The sequence below is a fragment of the Biomphalaria glabrata genome, chromosome 7 (assembly GCF_947242115.1).
Source record: "Biomphalaria glabrata chromosome 7, xgBioGlab47.1, whole genome shotgun sequence".
NCBI classification, from domain to species: domain Eukaryota; kingdom Metazoa; phylum Mollusca; class Gastropoda; family Planorbidae; genus Biomphalaria; species Biomphalaria glabrata.
Genome location: NC_074717.1, coordinates 970703 through 990702, shown reverse-complemented (window position 1 = coordinate 990702; position 20000 = coordinate 970703). Strand labels below are relative to the sequence as shown.

Sequence of the window (20000 nt, the reverse complement as noted above, 5' to 3'; positions counted from 1 at the left end):
TTGAGAACCCCTGGTCTAGATCTAAGAGCCTATCATTGGACTATTCTAAAGTGTCGTATATCTATCTATACACACCAGGATTTTTTTCTCAAAGTGAGGGAGGGGGGAAGAGAGACAGGGTAAAAATGACCCATTGATTTTTAATCTAACATTTACTAATTATTAAGAGAAAAACCCTAACTCTATAAGCTGTATAAAGGAGGTAGTGTCTTTAAAAAAAAAAGTATTTGTGATGTTTTCTTGTTTCAATTTTAAACGAAAACGACACTCTACTTTAACTCTTTCTCTCCTAATCGACGATACCATCGTTGATTTGACCTCCATTAATTTAAATTCTATGCCAAAAAAAAACATTTTCTGATAACAAACAACAAAGCGTTTGAAGCTTAATCATTACAGTGGAGTGAAATAGACATAAGCAAAATGAAGAATTCCATCGAAGTGTGGAAAAAATAATAACGGAGAGAAAGAGTTAACAAAACAGACACAACACAAAGAAGTTGATTGAGTGACAGACGTCTTGATCTGATTCCACGATTCCCTAGTCAACGGGTAGCGCGGAGACAGTCTGACAGAATGGGGGACGAACGAGTTTTTTTTTGTACCGCTCGGTTCGAGCCTTGGTGGACAGAAGCCGCTCACTTCGCGACAACTTGACGTAGGTATAGTGAGGCGGATGTCCTCTAAGATTGTTCCCCCTTTTTGCTGAGACATTTTTGTTTTAAAAAATCGTTTAACTATGGCAGTAGTATGTGTGTGTGTGAAACTGGAACAGACACAAATTAGAGCAGTGAGATTCATAACAAACGAATATTCACATTTGACTAGAGTAACACCTTTAGTAAAATCACTAAATTTAGAAAGCCTTCAGGATAGAAGACTTAAAAGTAAAGTAGCAATTATACATAAAACACTGAACCATAATCTTCAAATACAAAACCAAAACCTAATAAAATACTCTGAAAGACACAAAGATAAAAGCACATTCCTCGTTCCATATGCTAGGACAAATTTGTACAAATGCTCTTTCTTCCCTAGTGCTATTAGAGCATGGAATGGGTTGCCTGAGCTAGCCAGGAAAACCAGTGACTTGGCAGAATTTAGGTCATTGGTTAATATGCATGACAAAATGCATGACGCGTAGGACGTAATCATTTTCTTTTTTTAAGTAACGTCTGTATCATATAAGATAAGATAAATCTCTTATCAGAGTAATGGGTCGTCTCCCACTTACATCTAACGTTTGTAACAAGTTGGACATGTATCGGATTGTTCTGACCAGTTGAAGAAAATCTACTTCTTAGTCCAGACCTCCCGCGGGGCGTCGGGGAAGGGAAAGCGGACACGGTTCAAACCCAGGACACATCGAGACGACGTCTAGCGCGCATACCGCACGACCAGGCAGCCATCGTGAAAGTAGGTCACACAGTAAATTATTAGCTTGGCGATTATGCATCTGTTAATTTAAAAAAAACAAAAAACTACGGATTTTTTGTTTAGCTAGAAACACGCCTACTAACGCGGGTTTGGGGGGGGGGGTATCGGCAGCCGCTGACCTTCGACTTCTTGATGTGTTGGAGAAATCCCCCGGTGGTCAGACATTCCATGCGTTCCACCCTCCTCCCCCCGTTCTCCGTGCATTGTGAGATGATCCCTGAGAAAACGAAAAGTAGTCCTGTTTGGCCAGCGTGTCCAGAACACACACACACACACTCTCACAAACTAGAGCAGCACATGTCGGACTTAGGGACTGATTTGGGGAGAGGGGGGGTGTATGTCAACGGTTTGTGGAAAAGGGAGGGGGGGGGTCGAGCAACGAGTGTTGCCCAAATATGGCGGCATGATTTCATTTTTTTTGTAAAGTCTTAAAAGCTAATAAAAATAATAATAATATTCATCTTTATTGTCCGTGAGGAAATTTGTCTTACAATTTGTACATTACACCAAACAGAACATAGTAACTATTAAAAAATATGTACATTCACACCTGACTCACTCATACTTTACATACGAAAAAACGTTAAATATCAAATTGTTGCTATTTAATGATTTGATTGCCATGGGAACAAATGAGTGTTTGTGTCTTTGATATCGGTGTCTTGTATCTCTTTTGTGATGTAAAATCACAAAATCCTGACCCAAAGGGTGATTTCTTATTTCTAGAATCTTTTTTGCTTTTTTATGGATGTTTGTCTCAAACAACTGCCCATATGGGGTTTTTTTTTTTTTTACCAATGACTTAACCAGCAGCATTTAGGATTCTCTGGAGTTAATTTTTATTTTTAATGCTCAGATTGCCATACCAGGCAGTCATATTGAAACTTAAAATATTGCAGATATGAGCGTGATAAAACATAGCCAAAGCCTTTTCACTAACATTGAACGAGGACAGTCTTCTCAGTAATCGTAATCATTGCTGCCCTTTTTTGCTGATATAATAAGTATTTGCAGTAAAATTTTGTTTATTGTCTAGGATAGATGTTATGTCTAGTTAACTTGATGTCATTAAATACAAGGCTGGCGTGGAACAAATCGTCTGTTATTCTATAGTAAACTGCCGCTAAAGAAATGCGCAGAGAGCGAAAGATTACCGCCATGAGGACTTCGGCTTTGTCTAGGCGTGTGTTGTTACATTGCGTATAAAATATAAATTCACTTATTGTCGGGACGCTTTTTTTGAAATCACGACTGCCTTGCTAGAGAGGTTCTCAGTTTGCTTTTTTTCCTTGCCTGACTGTCAATGCAATTTTTTTTTAAAGTAGGTCCACCTTTGCTAGTGAGAAGTGGCTAGCGCTCTGTGACTATCTTTTCGATTATTTCTGCTGTATCGCCTGAGTCGTAGGCTGCTAGAATCTAAACATTGATCAGATGTGGGCAATGATATGTATTTTATTACTCCCTAATCCAAAAAGACAACGCTTTATTTAATAATTATTATCGTGTATGTATTGGTTATTTTCTTGGTGACTTATTTCCAGCATATAACCGATGATTTGGTGATAAGTTTTATTATCCGAAAAGACATTTGTTTTTCAGCTATATGTTTTACAGAACAAAGCAGCAACATTCAATATCTAAAAATAACACAGTAATGCTTGCAATACAATCATACATCACAGACATTTCAAAGTGGAATTTTTTTTTAAATTCGTCTTTTTACTTTATAATTAATCGCTAAAGAAGCGAAACTGTTTTTTTTTTTTTTTTTAATGTTGTATTATTAAATTATCATCCCGATGGTTAAAAAGACTCAAATCTTTATTTAGAAACATTTTTTTGTGGTTTAACAACTTTTTGAACTTTTTATTTCCGAGACAAAATGAACTCTTATCTCTTCAAAATCCATGGGCACATCAACCTGCGATGCCAGGTGAACGGGAAATTCCTCTAGAGAAAAGGGGGCCCCCACAGCCACATGTAAAATGTGTAAGGCGTTTTTTTTTTTCGGACTGATGGAGGCCAACAAGGGGAAAAAAAGGGGGCAGTGGAGGTAAAATAAATTTGTCGTCAAGTTTCTTCTTTTTTGTTTTTCTTTTTCGCGTGTGTGTGTGTGGGGGGGGGGTATTTATATTTCTATGCTAACAATTCTTCCCCCCTCCCCTTTTTTAAAATGTTTTTTTAACCGCCCCACTCCCCACTGTGTGATACATGTTTCTGTCCAAAATGACACAATCTAGGCCACCCTCCGTAAAATTAGGCCAATTGTAACATCTCGCCCACCATTGTGGCCATTTTTTTTTTAAAAAGCAAACCACGTGATTCAACGGTCTGCCTCCCTTGCGAACTGCGGATGTCATTTATTTCCATTTCGTGACATCACTACAATCTGTCACCTGGGTAGCGTGTGGACAGATTTATTACTTTTTATCTTGCCCTCTGTCATTGGCTATCCTTTAGAAATGTTTCTTGTCGTTCTTGAATTCAAATCTCAATTTTTATCTTTTGTTTGTTGATCCCAAAGATTTAAGTCACACATTACGATTACAGACACTGGAAATCTTTTCTTACCTCGGTTATTAAATTCATATTATTTTATTGCCAAATTAAATGGGACTCCCTCCCGCTTTCCTCCCGTTATAATGTTTTGTGATACTGTTTAACGATGTATTTCTGGTATTTGTTAATTTGAATATTTAATCTAATATCTCGAAGAAAGTTGAATCTTTCTGTGAGACTCTGGAAGCGAGACCATTCGTTACAGAAGGCCTGAACACTGACCTGCAACGTCACAACCTGTGGGCATTTTAGACCAATAGTTCGTCGCCAGGTCATTCGGACCCGTGACACCTATTTTCGATCCTTGCGGAGAAAGCTGGATGACATATTCTTTAGTTAGTCACGAGTGTTTTTAACTTGTCTGGAGTCCATTTGTCTAGCTTAACTCTATTTGACCAGTTTCATATCTCTTGACCTGTCTCATTTTTTTTTTTAAATATTCCAGTTCTTTTTTTTTTCTTTGTATTGAATCCGTATGCGAGAATCTGCCATCTTTATTGCTTTAAATATTTCATTTTTAGAACAAATCTGGTACAATATATTGATAGTGATGGTCCCCCCTCACGGGTACGATGGGACAGCAGAGGCATAAGGGTGGCTCCCACGTGGTGCTTGAGCTTCCGGCCCTACATGAAAGGAGGTGCGGAAGAACGTGCAACATGCCAAGACGGGTGTGAATAAATGAATCACTTAGTCAACGGGGGCCTCCGTTTGATCGTCTTATGAGCTGAGCCGAAGGCTCTTCGAGCTCAAAGTTTAAAAAAAAAAACTGTTTGGACGCCAAACAGTAAAAAGAAAACAACAAACCTATGAGAACACAGTTCTGTTTGAGAGAGACCCGAGTCAATGCCTATATAAAGCATTGCTGTTTCCAATGCCTTTGGCCCCCGACGCATGCTTGGCTGCACATGGCCGAAGGCCGAGGACACCGGGAGCCTCCGCCATTTTCCTTCGTTATACCAAGCTAACCGTGGGGGATTCGCCATTTATGTAACGGTCCCTTTGAGGAACAGCGCATGGATGTGTGACAGGTTTGTGGGGACTTTTTTACAACTCCGCCCGTGCAAGAGGTGGACTCTCATCTACCCGTGGGCATCCCCACGGGAGTTATGTTTCGCCATTCATTTAGCCTAGTTGCCCCCTCAAACAACCGTTTCCACCCGGGTGCCACGGTGAGGCAGAACAGCGTACCCGGGGACGGAGCCTCCTGACAGAGTGATCGGTGAAGAGCCAATTTCTCATCCTGGCCACGAGATAAAAGCCTTTCTCGGGTCACATGGCTCATAAAAGGGGCGTGCTTGCCTCGAACCATTTGGACATCTGAACCAGGTACAATATATTCATTGTATCGTGTTACAAAGCACCTACTCATAGGTACCGGTAAAAACAAACACAAAAAAAAGACGAGTTGTTTTGTAGCTGATGTCATGTTGTTGATGTTGCAGTGTAGCAATAACAGTACAGACTGCTACCCGGAAGACTCCAGTAACTCTCAGGTCTGTTCGTCACGCCCCAGCGCCCCCACTCCATGTCTCGAGTCACTGCTAAGTTTAGTTTCCTCCTCGCCCGCCCCCCTTTTCCTTGTTCATCTTTACCAAAAGTATACTCAGCCCGTTACCACGTTAAGCGTGGCTTGATTTTTTTTTTCCCGATGGAACTGGAAGTTATCTTGTAATGACATCGCAACACTCGACTCGATTCATTTCAAACTCGACCTTCAAGTTTTCCTTTAGCCTCTTAATTTTTTTCCACGCACCCCGCTCCCCAAGAAAACATAACAAATGTAAACGACCCCCCCCCCCCCCAGTAGAGCTTTGAACTAAGGCTGCCGTTATTCTGAACACGATTTAATAAGAAAAAAAGTGAGATAAATTAACTCAGGTCTGTCTGTATTAAACTCGATTCTGTCGGTTGTGAGACTATTAGCTTATTATTAACTCTTTCTTTCCGTAATTGGACCTCATTCACCAATGGACCTCATTCACCAATGGACCTCATTCACCAATGGACCTCATTCACCAATGGACCTCATTCACCAATCGTAAACAAACAACATTTTGCCGCGTGGTTCTCTATCTCTTCTATACAAATTACGATCTAATTTTAATACACAGTGGCTGTCACGTGACAGTTTTTTCCCCCGTAGTTTTATCAATGTGATCACGTGACTAAACGTTGTTTGTTTACGATTGGTGAATGAGGTCCATTGTTTTCCACGTTCCGATTCATTTTGTTCATTTGTGTTTCACTACCACAGCGGTTCTCAACCTTTTAAGCTCGGCGACCCCCTTTTCAATCCCCCACTCTGCCGAGACCCCCCACCCCCCACGCACACACACACACAGCAAAAGAGGAATAGACTAAAACAATAAACTTTTTCGATGGTCCTTGGCGACCGCTGGCAAATCGTCAATCGACCCCCCCAAGGGGGATCGCGACCCACAGGTTGAGAACCCCTGCACTCCCCTGTTAGGATTAAACTTCAATAACTTTTTCGTTTGTGAATCAGGAAATGTTATATTAGGTGTAGAGTTATAGAAATGTTATATTAGGTGTAGAGTTATAGAAATGTTATATTTGGTGTAGAGTTATAGAAATGTTATATTAGGTGTAGAGTTATAGAAATGTTATATTAGGTGTAGAGTTATAGAAATGTTATATTAGGTGTAGAGTTATAGAAATGTTATATTAGGTATAGAGTTATAGAAATGTTATATTAGGTGTAGAGTTATAGAAATGTTATATTAGGTGTAGAGTTATAGAAATGTTATATTAGGTGTAGAGTTATAGAAGTGTTATATTAGGTGTAGAGTTATAGAAGTGTTATATTAGGTGTAGAGTTATAGAAATGTTATATTAGGTGTAGAGTTATAGAAATGTTATATTAGGTGTAGAGTTATAGAAGTGTTATATTAGGTGTAGAGTTATAGAAATGTTATATTAGGTGTAGAGTTATAGAAGTGTTATATTAGGTGTAGAGTTATAGAAGTGTTATATTAGGTATAGAGTTATAGAAATGTTATATTAGTTGTAGAGTTATAGAAATGTTATATTAGGTGTAGAGTTATAGAAGTGTTATATTAGGTGTAGAGTTATAGAAATGTTATATTAGGTGTAGAGTTATAGAAATGTTATATTAGGTGTAGAGTTATAGAAGAATGCGTGCTCTTTTTATAGAACACAAGCTCGTCAACCGTCTTTCTCCATTCCTCTCTGTCTTCTGCCTTAGTTAGAAACCTCTTTCAATGGCAGGCCCGTCCATTCTTATAAAATACAGACGTTACTTAAAAAAAAAAATGATTATGTCCTACGAGTCATGCATCTAGTTATGCATGTGAACCAATGACTAAAATTCGGCCAAGTCATTGGTTTTCCTGGCTGGCTCAGGCAACCCATTTTCATGCACTAGGGAAGAAGGAGCATTTGTACAAAATTTGTCTTAGCATATGTCCTAGCATCTATAAAGGGACATCTACAACACTTGTCCGTTGTTTTAACTCTTTCTCTCCAGACTGAGGATGCCAACGTTGATTTGTCCAACACTCCGCTGTTCTATCGAAAACAAAATTTGCATAACGAAACTCCATTTCACTTCAAGGCTAGCGCTCTGTGGCTCATATGATTTAAAACTAAATCTCTTCCCATGGTTAATTAGGGTGCCTTGTGCCCTGAACAACTACCCTCCTCCCATTTAGGGAGGTAATTTAAACGTCCCAATGAAGGCGCGGTGGCTGAGTTGTAAAGCGCTTTTCTTCCGAACCGCGGGTCTCTGGTTCGATTCCCGGTGAAGACTGGAATTTTTACTTTCGAGATCTTTAGGGCGCTTCTGGGTACCTGACATTAGTTGGGGAAAAGTAAAAGCGGTTGGTCATTGTGCTGGCCACATGACACCCTCGTTAACCGTGGGCCACAGAAACGGATGACCCATAGACCACAAGGAAGGTCTGAAAGGGGAAACTTTACCTAAACGTCCTGATAATAATGTCAGCCATCACGAAGACTCGAACTCTCGTGGTTGGTCCAGAAGCTGATCGCTCTACCACTTGGCCACCTAGCCCTGTTACCTGTAATGTGTTATGTGACGAGCGTCCAGGCGTGGTGAGATCATCGCCTGGTCTGTAACATTGCGTCCTGACAAATCACTTTCAAAACTTCGCATCACGTGATCCTCCAGCCCAGCCTCGTTTTCATGTCCCACTTGATACTTTTTTTTTATACTCCCCCCCCCCGGACCAAAACGGCCTCCATATAAACACGACAAAACTAGCCTCTGTACTGTTAGCATATTTAAGTGTCGAAGATGTTTTTTTTTGTGTGTGTGAATAGGTGCAAGATTCGAACCGAATCAAATCTTGGTCGTAGTTTTGACAACCCCTAGATTATGTGGCTGAGAGCCTTAAACCGCTTGGCTATCTATCAAAGGGGTTTGGCTACCCCTAGAGAGCTCGAGATCGACACCCGACTCGATCAGAGTTGTGTTTACTAAGTGCCTAAAGGCAGTACGGAAAACCTTCTCCCTGATACCCCCTCTCAGGTCCACAAAAGAGATTAGACTATATCGCTCTGAGTTTACTATAAGCATGAAAGTTGCGCTACATAGAAGCAATTTAAAAAAATTACGACTATTCAGTCATTAGTAGCGACATTGAAATATTTTCTTTCAAACCAATATTCTACCAACTTTTTCAACATAGTTTTTTATTATGTTCAGAGTCTATCAGGTGTAACAGTAGCTTTTTAGAAAAATCTTTAAAATTTTTTTTTAACAGTAGCTCCTTGGAACTATTCTAATTTTCACCGTATTTACTTCGCTTTCTCTCGATAAACTTGGTACCTGAGTGCTGCTATTGTATGTTACATGTCATGTTTTTGTTACATGTCATGTTATCGTTACGTCATATTTTGTTACGTCATGTTTTGTTACGTCATAATTTGTTATGCCATATTGTTGTCACGTCATATCTTGTCACGTCATATCTTGTTACGTCATGTCTTGTTTCGTCATATCTTGTTACGTCATATCTTGTTACATCATATCTTGTTACGTCATGTTTTTGTTACGTCATTTTTGTTATATGTCATGTTTATTCACAAGTTCAGATGAAAAAGATCACCCAAGTCAGTGATACCCAACCTCCAGTACGTAGGCCATATCCAGCCCTTCGAAACTTAAGCCCCATAGTGTTTACTAAAGCGTCCAGGACTCTGCCTCATAGGGTTCGACTTTTGTTGTTGTTGCTGTGCAGTGATCCATGACATATCGGAAATGTACACGTCGAAAAATGTTGAAGATTCCCGACTTGCGTAAACACCAGCGCATTCAAGGGGCCGCATCGATATGGTCCGCGCTCTTCTCATGTTTTCCGGTGCCATTCTTACTGTTGCCATATTGTCCGTGATCCTGCCACTTCAAGTAAAGCGATTGAAATCTAGTTAAAGTCACAGTGTGACGACCCCACCCCCCTTCCTCCTTAATGTTTTAAATGACTATAAGATGACACATCGCCAGCACACAGCCCCCCCCCCCCAAAAAAAAAAAAAAAACTGGTGTCGCAACGACTCAGCTTAGAGCCGCGGGCGATGTCAACATGAACATGGGACTAATCCCACAACGTTATTGTGCGTCCCTACGCCGCTCCTCCTTGTTTTAAAACGTCTAATTATGACACAGTAAATAGGGGCGAGAGTTACGCCTAGGTCTGAACACATTCATGTTGCTGTCGGGATACAAAAAGGAATGAAAATTTTAGTACAAATAACAATACGATTAAGAATCGGTTATAAATAAACTGGTGAATATGAGATCAGTTTTATGTAAATTGTGGCTACCTTTTTTCATTCACACTTACTTTGTTTAAATTTTATCTAGTGGCTATCTTTCCCTTCCGCACGTTAACATAACTCAATCAATGAGTTAAAGCGATCAGACTTGATCAATGAGTTGAACAGACCAGACTTAATCAATGTGTTAAACTGACCAGACTTAGTCGTTGAGTTGATTTAACCAGGCTTGATCAATTAGTTATAACTGACCAGACTATACATATGAGTGAAATAGATTAGGCTTCGGTAGATAGTGAAGAGTTTAATAATGAAAGTTTGGTGGGGGTATTAAACGCAACTGAAGAAAGATTTGTAGAACACGAAGATTAACTCATTCCATCCATACCAAATCTTTGAATCTAGGTCAATAGGTCAGGGTTAGCAGACGTGGCTTTTCAAATCTACGATGTCATTATTAGATTTACAAGTTGATTAGTTGATTACTTTTCTTAGGACTTCTGTATCCATCAGGGCCGGCCTTAGGCTGATTTTACCGATTGCTCCAAAATTGGGCCCCGCGCCTGGCATGGGCCCCGCAAATTACATTTAGCATATCACTGTCAGTCATGGCTCTTGTCACAGGCTTTTAAAGATATAGGACTTTTAGGGTTAACATATTTAGGGTTATCGTACGATTTACGCAACTTTAATTAACCCACTGGCGCCTAGTGCTTTTATTGCTTCCAATGCATGTTGTGGGGGCGCGGTGGCCAAGTGGTTAAGAGCTTAGCTTCCAAACCTGGGGTCCTGAGTTCGAATCTTGGTGAAAACTGGTATTTTGAAATTTGATTTTTAGTGTGCCTCTGAGTCCACCCAACTCTATTTGGTACTTGACTGAGGAAAGTAAAGGTGGTAGGTCGTTGTGCTGGCCACATGACACTCTGGCAAAAGAAACAGATGACCTTAACACTATTTGCCCTATAGACCGCATAGCCCGAAAGGGGCACTTTACTACTTTACTATGCATGTTGAATAATATATGTTGATATAATGATCTAATTTATAGTAAAAGTAAAGTAAAACTGGCAACAGGGAAGTTTGAAGGGAAGTTGGGAAGCGTGGTCTAGAGGCTAAGTACGTTTGAATTTGGCTTGTCTTGGCTATGAAGGGGGCTCGAGGTTCGACACCCGACTCGGGCAGAGTTGTGTTTACTGAGCGCCTAAAGGCAGCACGGAAAACCTGCTCCTAGGTACCCCCTCCCCCCACAGATGAGATTGGACCAAAGCGCTCTGAGCATGCTATAAGCATGAAAGTAGCGCTATATAAAAGCCATAATTTATTTATAATTTAATAGTCGTTATTGTAAAAAAAAATATTAGAAGAGCATCCATTAATTAAATTGGGCTTTTCAATTTGTAAGACCGGCCCTGCTATCCACTTCATTTTGTCCAGTTCATGTATTTAAAAAAAAATTGTTAGATTACATATTCCGTTGACAGTTGTATCTAGCTGGGAGGACTTGTCAACTTCTTGTCATGCTTGTCAAGAGGGGCATGTTGGCTTTTAGTTTGATTTTCAAAGCTGACCTTTTTTTTAAAAAATTTGTATTCACGTCTGCTTTTCTATCACGTGACGAAGGTTTTCTCGACGCGTAGCTTAAGTGTTATCTCCCATATAGTCTATATTTTTAAACAATTGTTGCTGTTTATTTTAGTCGGTATTTTTTGTTTTTTTAATGTCAAAGATAAATCATAGCTTTTTATGTAGTTTTGTTGGGAAATGGGTGACCATAATGTAGAAGAAAAATCAAAAGCATACTTTTAAACCATATCCTCTGGACACACGCAAGTCGTCGTTATGATAGGTCTATTTATGTACTATGAAGTCATTTGCTATTTATTAATCGATCTCGTTCTGAATATAAACCCAGATTTCCGGCAATTTCGTTACCAGATTAACTTAAATATACTACAATAATTTGGTTATTTACATTAAGTTGCAATCATGTTGTGATAGGTCTATTTATGTACTATGAAGTCGTTTGCTATTTATTAATCAGTCTCATTCTGAATATAAACCCAGATTTCCGGCAATTTCGTTACCAGATTAACTTAAATATACTACAATAGTTTGGTTATTTACATTAAGTTGCAATCATGTTTACATCTCTCTCTCTCTCTCTCTCTCTCTCTCTCTCTCATTTTTTCGGTTTGATGGATTTTGGAAGGGGGTGAGGTATGTTGAAACAATAATTCGAATGTCTTCGAGTCTGAAGATTAAGAAAGAAGGCAGCATTTCACGAGGCTGTGAACCTACATTTTTTGAACAAATCTGACGCAGACGTGGCCATTGTCTGCCGGGGATGGAGTTTAAAGTTTTTCTTTGCGAAGCTCTGTGAACGGGAGAAGCAGACGACAAATAAGAAGTTTTTTTAAAAAAAGGGGGGGGGGAGGGAGGTTAACGGTCTATAAATAAATCTAGTATCCCTGGAGGCGACGCCTCTTTTTTTTTTTTCTCGAGTTGGGGAATTTATTTTTTTTTTGGCAAGCTGAACAGGCCGAAGGAATGACGCCATCTCGTGATTCTACTCTCTAAACATCTGGTTGTGATTGTAACAATGGCTTCCGCGCAATTTCCGAAACAATACATACAGCAGCCACGGTATGTATGTAGGTCAACGAGATATTTTTAATTCGTTCACTATATAAAGCTATTTATACTGATAGGCCGGGCCGGATTTACACTCGATAAGGCCGTAAGCTATTTGTATTCAACATTAGGCAATTTTTCTTCAAAATTTATAGTAACTATCCTTAAGAGAGATTTTTCACAGAACTGTGGGCATAATGCTCTAGCTTATGATACTGTAGGTAAATCCAGCACTGCTAATTGGGAAAAAAATGGATAAGAATTCTGTAAATTCAATATCTTAAAAACAACAAGTTATCTTCAGTTTAAGAATAAATAATACGAAAAGTAAAATAATAATTCCCATATTCCCGAGATTTTTTTTTACATCAGATATATAAATATTTGATTTAGATATTAGTCTTGCAAGAAAATGATTGGAATGTGTTCTTGTGTGTGCATGGTAGCGAATCAAACAGCAAGAGAAAATTTTACTTCGGTTATTCGTTATTAACGATATTATAGAGTCTAGAGTTCGGCCTAGATATCGACTTCTAGAATCTATAACTATATTTTAGTACATATAGGTTATATCGTGATACACAACTTTTTGAATTCTGGGAACTAGTTTACAACAGGAACATTTTGTTTAGAATAAATTGTTCCTTTTCTTTCTCTCTCTCTCTTTTTTTTCTCTCTCTCTATCTTTCAATTTCTCTTTCTTTCTTTCTTTTTTTTCTCCTTCTCTCTCTCTTTTTCTTCCTCTCCTTCTCTCTATCTTTCAATTTCTTTTTCTTTATTTCTCTCTTTTTTTCTCTCCTTCTCTCTCTCTCTCTTTCTCTCTTTCTCTCTCTCTCATATTCTTTCATTCGTGTTTATTCAGCACTTGTTTTAAAAACACACTTTCCAATCATACAACGATAATGATTTCAATTCCAAGTCATTTGGTCAGGGCGTTGACTTGTTCATAGTGTGATATGGCCAGGGTGGAGACATTAGTTATCATCAGTGATAATTCGAACAGACAGACTGATTTGATAAATCAATAATGCAGCGTCATAGGCCTACTGATCAGGAATTTGAACTACAGCGGAATAAGTCGCTGAACGCTAAATAAAATACATGAATGACGTCATATTAGATTTAAACGAAATTCCGGCTTGACCCCCACAGTAACATCTTTTTTTATCACAAACTGAATTTGCTGAGCACTGTGTGGAACCTGAATGCTTCGATAGTTTATTATTATTATTATAGCTTTTATATAGCGCTACTTTCATGCTTATAGCATGCTCAGAGCGCTTTTGGTCCAATCTCATTTGTGGACCGGTTTGGGGGGGGGGGTATCTAGGAGTTGGTTTTCCGTGCTGCCTTTAGGTGCTCAGTAAACACAACTCTGCCCGAGTCGAGTGTCGAACCTCGAGCCCCCTTCTAGGTAGCCAAGCGCACTTGGCCTCTCGACCACGCTTCCCACCATGTATGGTCAGTTTATGGTCATATAGTGAACACTCTGGTTTGGCTGTTGTAAATTTAAAAAAATAGAACCAACTTAAAGGGAAACTCCGATGGTTTTGACGCTAAATCTTTATATGTGTTTTGATTTACACATAATGAATATATTGTTCTTTTTTATATTTGCAATCATACTTTAGTAATTGATGTTTTTCTGACGTAATTTTCTTGCGTTTCCAAAATGGTCAGGTTTTCACCGGGTGTGATGTCAACCAAACCTATTAATTTAATCTAATGACTTACTGTATAACGGAAAACCATATAGTAAAGTTTACATTATCGTAAAAGAAATATATCTTCGTCTATGCAGTTAGATCTAGTTCTTGTAAGCAAAAAAAAAAAAAAAAATGCATGTTAAAAGAAGATTTACATGCTTGACTAACCACGGGAGTGTGTATTTTCTGGTTATATATTAAAAATATTTCTGGAAATAAATTGTACTTGACTGAGGTGGTGGTATTACTCCCCTTTATCGTCTGAGTCTTAGTGAGCACAAACCTGAAAACTAGGACGAGACTATAGAAACAATCTTCCATGTTCACAAGCTTTCCTATAGCAGAGTGTTACCCCCCTTTTTTAAAAAAAAAATAATGCTTTTTTTTTATTGTAAATCTGGAATCTAAATATATGACAAATTTAATTAATTACATGACTTATCCAAACTAATTGATACAAGTACGTTCAATATATGTTTGTATTTAATTATTTTCTTGTTCTTTAGTTGTGAATCTGGCCTCTTTTGAAAACAGTCATTACAGCTTTACATTATGTAAATATGCTTAATCTCCTCAGAACTGTGGGTCAGACACATCCTCTTTCATACTTTTACTTGTAATTTAATAATTTCTTAGAAAAAGCGCTCCACGAGATGAACCAGTGTTTTAACGGGTGAAGGAGGCCATGAATAATTTCTTAACATAATTTTAAAACAATAAATTAGTTTCAGTGTGTTTTTGAGTGAGTGTTTTTATCTCAAGCCCTCACTCTAGTGGAGTTTAATGATGATGATGATGATCTCAAGACTTTTGAACCAATTGCATACAATATTGCCCTAGGCTACAAAAATTAATCCCCTTTGTTACTAAGTATCATAAGTCAATGTTCTGCACCCAGAGTTACATCCCCTAATATGATGACGTAATGGAAGATGATGTCAAAGTGAGACAAAAGACATCATGAATGATAGTCGCCATTTTTTTAAATTTAAGTTTTATAAAAAAAAAAAAAAAAAAGGAAGATATTTTCAATTTGTAGCTACGCTGTTTGAATTTTTCCTGTTTGTGGTTTAAATATATTCTATATTATAATCAAACTATCACCGTAGTCCGACAGCATAGATAATAATATAATTATATAATTAATCATTACTTTTTATGTGTTTTACCTTTGTAAATTTAAAATCACCAGCATTATTTTTATTTGTTTGAGGCGCGGTGGCTGAGTGGTAAAGCGCTTGGCTATCGAACCGTGGGACCTGGGTTCGAATCTCGGTGAAGACTGGAATCTTGAATTTCAGGACGCCCCTGAGTTCACCCAGCTCTAATGGGTACCTGACATTAGTTGTGGAAAGTGAAGGCGGTTGGTCGGTGTGCTGGCCACATGGTACCCTCGTTAGCCGTGGGCCATAGAAACAGATGGCCTTTACATCATCTGGCCATATAGATTGCATGGTCTGAAAAGGAAAACCTACCTTATTGTATTTGTAGTGGGTCTAAATATAGCGCGTGTGACATGTTGTCCAGAGTGTGTTTACTGTTAGCGGCTAACGGATCGTGTAAACCATTTTCTTGTTTCATTTCCAGGTCAGTGTGTCACGTGTGGAGAAAAGGTGACCGGAACCAATGAGGCGTGTCAGGCCATGGGGAATCTCTACCACACCAAGTGTTTCGTCTGCTGCTCGTGTGGTGAGTACATTCCCTTTACTTTGACCTATCCCTTAGTCTGCTGGACCGTTGGGGCACCACGCCAGATTCGTAGACCGCCCTTCTCCATTCCTCTCTGTCCTTTGCCTTAGTTAGAGCCTCATTCAATGGCATTCTTTATGTTGTCCTCCCATCGCTTTCTCTGTCTGCCTCTTCTTCTTTTTCCTGGTACTGTTCCCTATAGGAAGGTCTTAGCGAGTCCGAAAATCTTGTTATATGGCAATAGAGTTTTAGCTTGTTTTTTTTTTTTTTTGTTTTTTTTACGATAGTTAGCAGGTCATCATGGGGTCCAATCGTTGCGGTAACCCTGTCTCTAATCTCTTGGTTTGGGATGCGGTCTTTGAATGTGATACCTAGGATCCTTCTGTAGCATCTCAATTCCATTGTTTCGATTCTCCTCTCTAGCTCTGCAGTCAGCGTCCAAGACTCACAAGCATTACTTGGACATTACTAGGAGCCCCCCCCCCCCACACACACACAGTGGTACATTTCTCTCTCTCTTTTGACCTAACTCTTATTGACTAAGAGCAGTGTTTTAGTTCAGATAAGTCACTGTCCAATATATGCATGACATAATTGCCAAGCGATCAGTGTTACCTTCCTCTCTCTTCTAACTGACCTAACTCTGATTGACTAAGAGCAGTGGTTTTAGTTCAGATAAGTCACTGGCCACAATACATGCATGACACAATTTGACAAGCGATAAGTGATGGGGAACTATTTGAGCCCATGGTACAATCTGATAGTGGACGCCAGGGGGACGGTATTCATGGATTGAAGAAAATTTTGCAGATAAGGGAACGTGGCTTTGGTATGTGTAGGTCTATGTAGATCTAAACCAGACCATGCGTTATCGAAGTCCCTAACACTTGCCTGCAACGTCACAACCTGTGGGCAGTTTAGACCTATAGCTCGTTACTACGCCGCACTGACCTGTGCTTTACCGCTCACCCACCGCGCCTCAATGCATGCTTTAAATATAAGTATTATTATTCATTAGTATTATTATTCATAAGTATTATTATTCATAAGTATTATCATTCATAAGTATTATTATTCATAAGTATTATTATTCATAAGTATTATTATTCATAGTTATTATCATTCATAAGTAATATCATTCATAAGTATTATTATTCATAAGTATTATTATTCATAAGTATTATTATTCATAAGTATTATTATTCATAAGTATTATTATTCATAAGTATTATCATTCATAAGTATTATCATTCATAAGTATTATTATTCATAAGTGGATCTTTTTTAAATCTTGCAAATAAAGTGTTGGGGGCCTCCACAAAAGTCCTGCCTCTGGGCCTCAACATCCTTAAGTCCGGCCCTGTATAAATCCGTCCAACGATATTTGTCGCCCTGTTCCAGTGTAATGAAGGCCAATGGAATACGAATTCTACAGTGAAGCATTCCTCTTAAATCGACTGTGGGAGATAGTATTGTACTTTCAGTACTATGTATACTATTGATAGAGAGAGAGAGAGAGAGAAAGAGGGAGAGAAAGAGAGAGAAAGAGAGAGAAAGAGAGAGGGAGAGAAAGAGTGAGAGAAAGAGAGACAGAGAGAGACAGAGAGAAAGAGAGAGAAAGAGAGAGAAAGAGGGAGAGAAAGAGAGAGGGAAAGAGAGAAAGAGAGAGAGAGAAAGAGTGAGAGAAAGAGAGAGAGAGAAAGAGAGAGAAAGAGAGAGAAAGAGTGAGATAAAAGGAGAGAGAGAGAAAGAGTGAGAGAGAGAGAGTGAAAGAGAGAAAGAGAGAGAGAGAGAAAGAGTGAGAGAAAGAGAAAGAGAAAGAATGAGAGAGAGAAAGAGAGAGAGAAAGAGAGAGAGAGAGAAAGAGTGAGAGAGAGAGAGTGAAAGAGAGAAAGAGAGAGAGAGAAAGAGTGAGAGAAAGAGAAAGAATGTGAGAGAGAGAAAGAGAGAGAGAGAGAATCGAAGACACTTCGGTACCATTTGATAGATTTCGCGAGCCTATTGCTGAACCTATTGCCGAACCTATTTCCTGTACCTATTTCCTGAGCCTAATCCACTCCCTCTAGCGACTCGTGTGTTTGTAGTTTGTGCTCCTCGCTAGTCACAGATTTGTCTACCTGTGAGGTGGATGAAAGAGCAGCCTCACGTCTAATACTCTTTGAATGCTAACATCTTACACACTCTCTCTTTCTTTCTTGCTTACCCTGTACGCCCCTCCCTTTACCCCGTACCACTCTCTCCGTTTATTTCTTCACTCACTTTCCTCAGCCCTCCTCCTCTCTCTCTTCGTCTTAATCTGTTTTATGGCTATAAGTTTCTCCCCATTTCTACCTCTTTCTTTCTTCCTCCTTATCACTTTCTTTCACTCTTCCCTCCTGCTTCTCTCTCTCTCATTCTTCCTCTCTCTTCCTATCTCTTTTTCTTTCTGTCTCTCTTTCTCGTTCTCTCTCTTTCTCTCCCTCTTTCTCTCCCCCTCTTTCTCTCTCCCTCTTTCTCTCTCTTTCTCTTTTTCTCCTCTTTCTCTATCTCTTTCTTTCTTTTTCTCTCTTTCTTTCTCTCTCTTTCTCTCTCTCTCTCTTTCTCTCTCCCTCTTTCTCTCTCCCTTTTTCTCTCTCCCTCTTTCTCTCCCTTTCTCTTTTTCTCCTCGTTCTCTCTCTCTCTTTCTCTCTCTCTTTCTCTTTCTCTCTTTCTTTCTCTCTCTCTTTCTCCTCTCTCTTTCTCTCTCTTTCTCCTCTCTCTTTCTCTCTCTTTCTCTCTCTCTTTCTCTCCTTCTCTTTCTCTCTCTCTTTCTCCTTTTCCCCTCTTTCTCTCCCTCTTTCTCTCTCGCTCTCATTTTCCTCCCCACCTTTTCCTACCTATCAAGTCGAGTGTGAGCAGTAATTCCACCTGCAGTGAGTACGTTACAGTTTGTTGAATGCCAAGAGGTGGCCCCCAAACATACGCCGCCCCCCCCCCTCTCTCCCAGCTCACGTGCTAATCTTGTTGACTCAACAAAATGGTTCTTCTTGGACAAAAAATGTAGTCCTCTCTTATGTATCACTACGCCTCACCGATTTACACCACTTCCCTTGCTATTGCCTCTATTACTGCCCCACATCAAGCTCTCTACAGTAGTGACGCACAAACTACGGCCCGTGTGTCATATCCGGCCCTGGGTCATATCCGTGACCATGTGGTATCCGGTCCTTTGAAACGTCAGTCAACCATGTATTATGAACAAAAAAAAGTTTCATTGAGCTTGGCGGTGATGAGGCCTGTGCTACGTGTGTCGGAAATGTAGGCTATTTAACCTTTAACCCCGGCCGGAAGAAGGTTGGACGCTTCAGTTCTACTCTCTAGTAACAACTCTAGTTAATCAAAGGCCACCTATGAGAAGCACTAGACCGAACATGCTCGTCTGAATCGAGATCATCGATACAGAAGGCCTGAGCACTAACCTGAAACGTCACAACCTGTGGGCAGTTCAGACCTATAGCTCGTTGCCACGTCACAGGTCTGTGCGACGAGCTATTGGTCTAAGCTACCCACAGGTTGTGCGTGACGCTGCAGATCAGAGTTCAGGCCTTCTATATTATCTATAACGATTGGTCTCTCGTCTGAATAGGCTCTTCTCCACAACTTCCTGTTTGACAGCCTGAGCTAAGCTTCCTTGTGGCGTCACTTGCCAACGACTTCATTTGTTCCACCCGAAAGTCCTAACGCATTTCACGTTTCTGCAAATGTAGTGGTCCTTAGAGCATGTTTTTTTTTTCTATCCCGAGTGACTGGGCTTTTGTTTAGGGTCACGGTTATCACTACGGGATGACGTGGCGGGGTCACATCATGTTTGACACGATATGGGCGTGATCGATAGACTCCCAGACTAGATCTAGTAAGTACAGTGCGTGATATGCTCGACCTGACCGAGAGGAATGGGGGCTCAGAGATAAGGCGTTCTAACGCTGTTTGCAAATGACCTCATACAATCACTGGATTCGAACCCGACTCCTGAAACGTCTGTTCCTTCTTTCTTAAACGTCCAATGTCAATGTCTTTCCTCTTTTCCCCATATTTCTTCTTTTTCCCGCCTAAATTTGAACTCATTTGTATTGAGAGATATAAAAAAGGATTCATTTTAATCAGTGGCGTAGCTGGGAATTAGCCATCATTTTGGGGGCCCTTAGGGGGGCTTGACCTCTTTGTGGGCCCCTGCATTTT

General features: G+C 39.6%; 1 protein-coding gene across 1 annotated transcript in view; it reads left to right on the top strand.

Moving 5' to 3' along the window:
* Window positions 1-20000, top strand: part of LOC106052031 (uncharacterized) — a 67553-nt gene that overhangs the window by 8783 nt on the left and 38770 nt on the right. The window contains exon 2 of the mRNA XM_056035373.1: window positions 15702-15803. Coding sequence (XP_055891348.1) covers window positions 15702-15803 — 102 coding nt within the window. The remainder of the gene's footprint in view (window positions 1-15701; window positions 15804-20000) is intronic.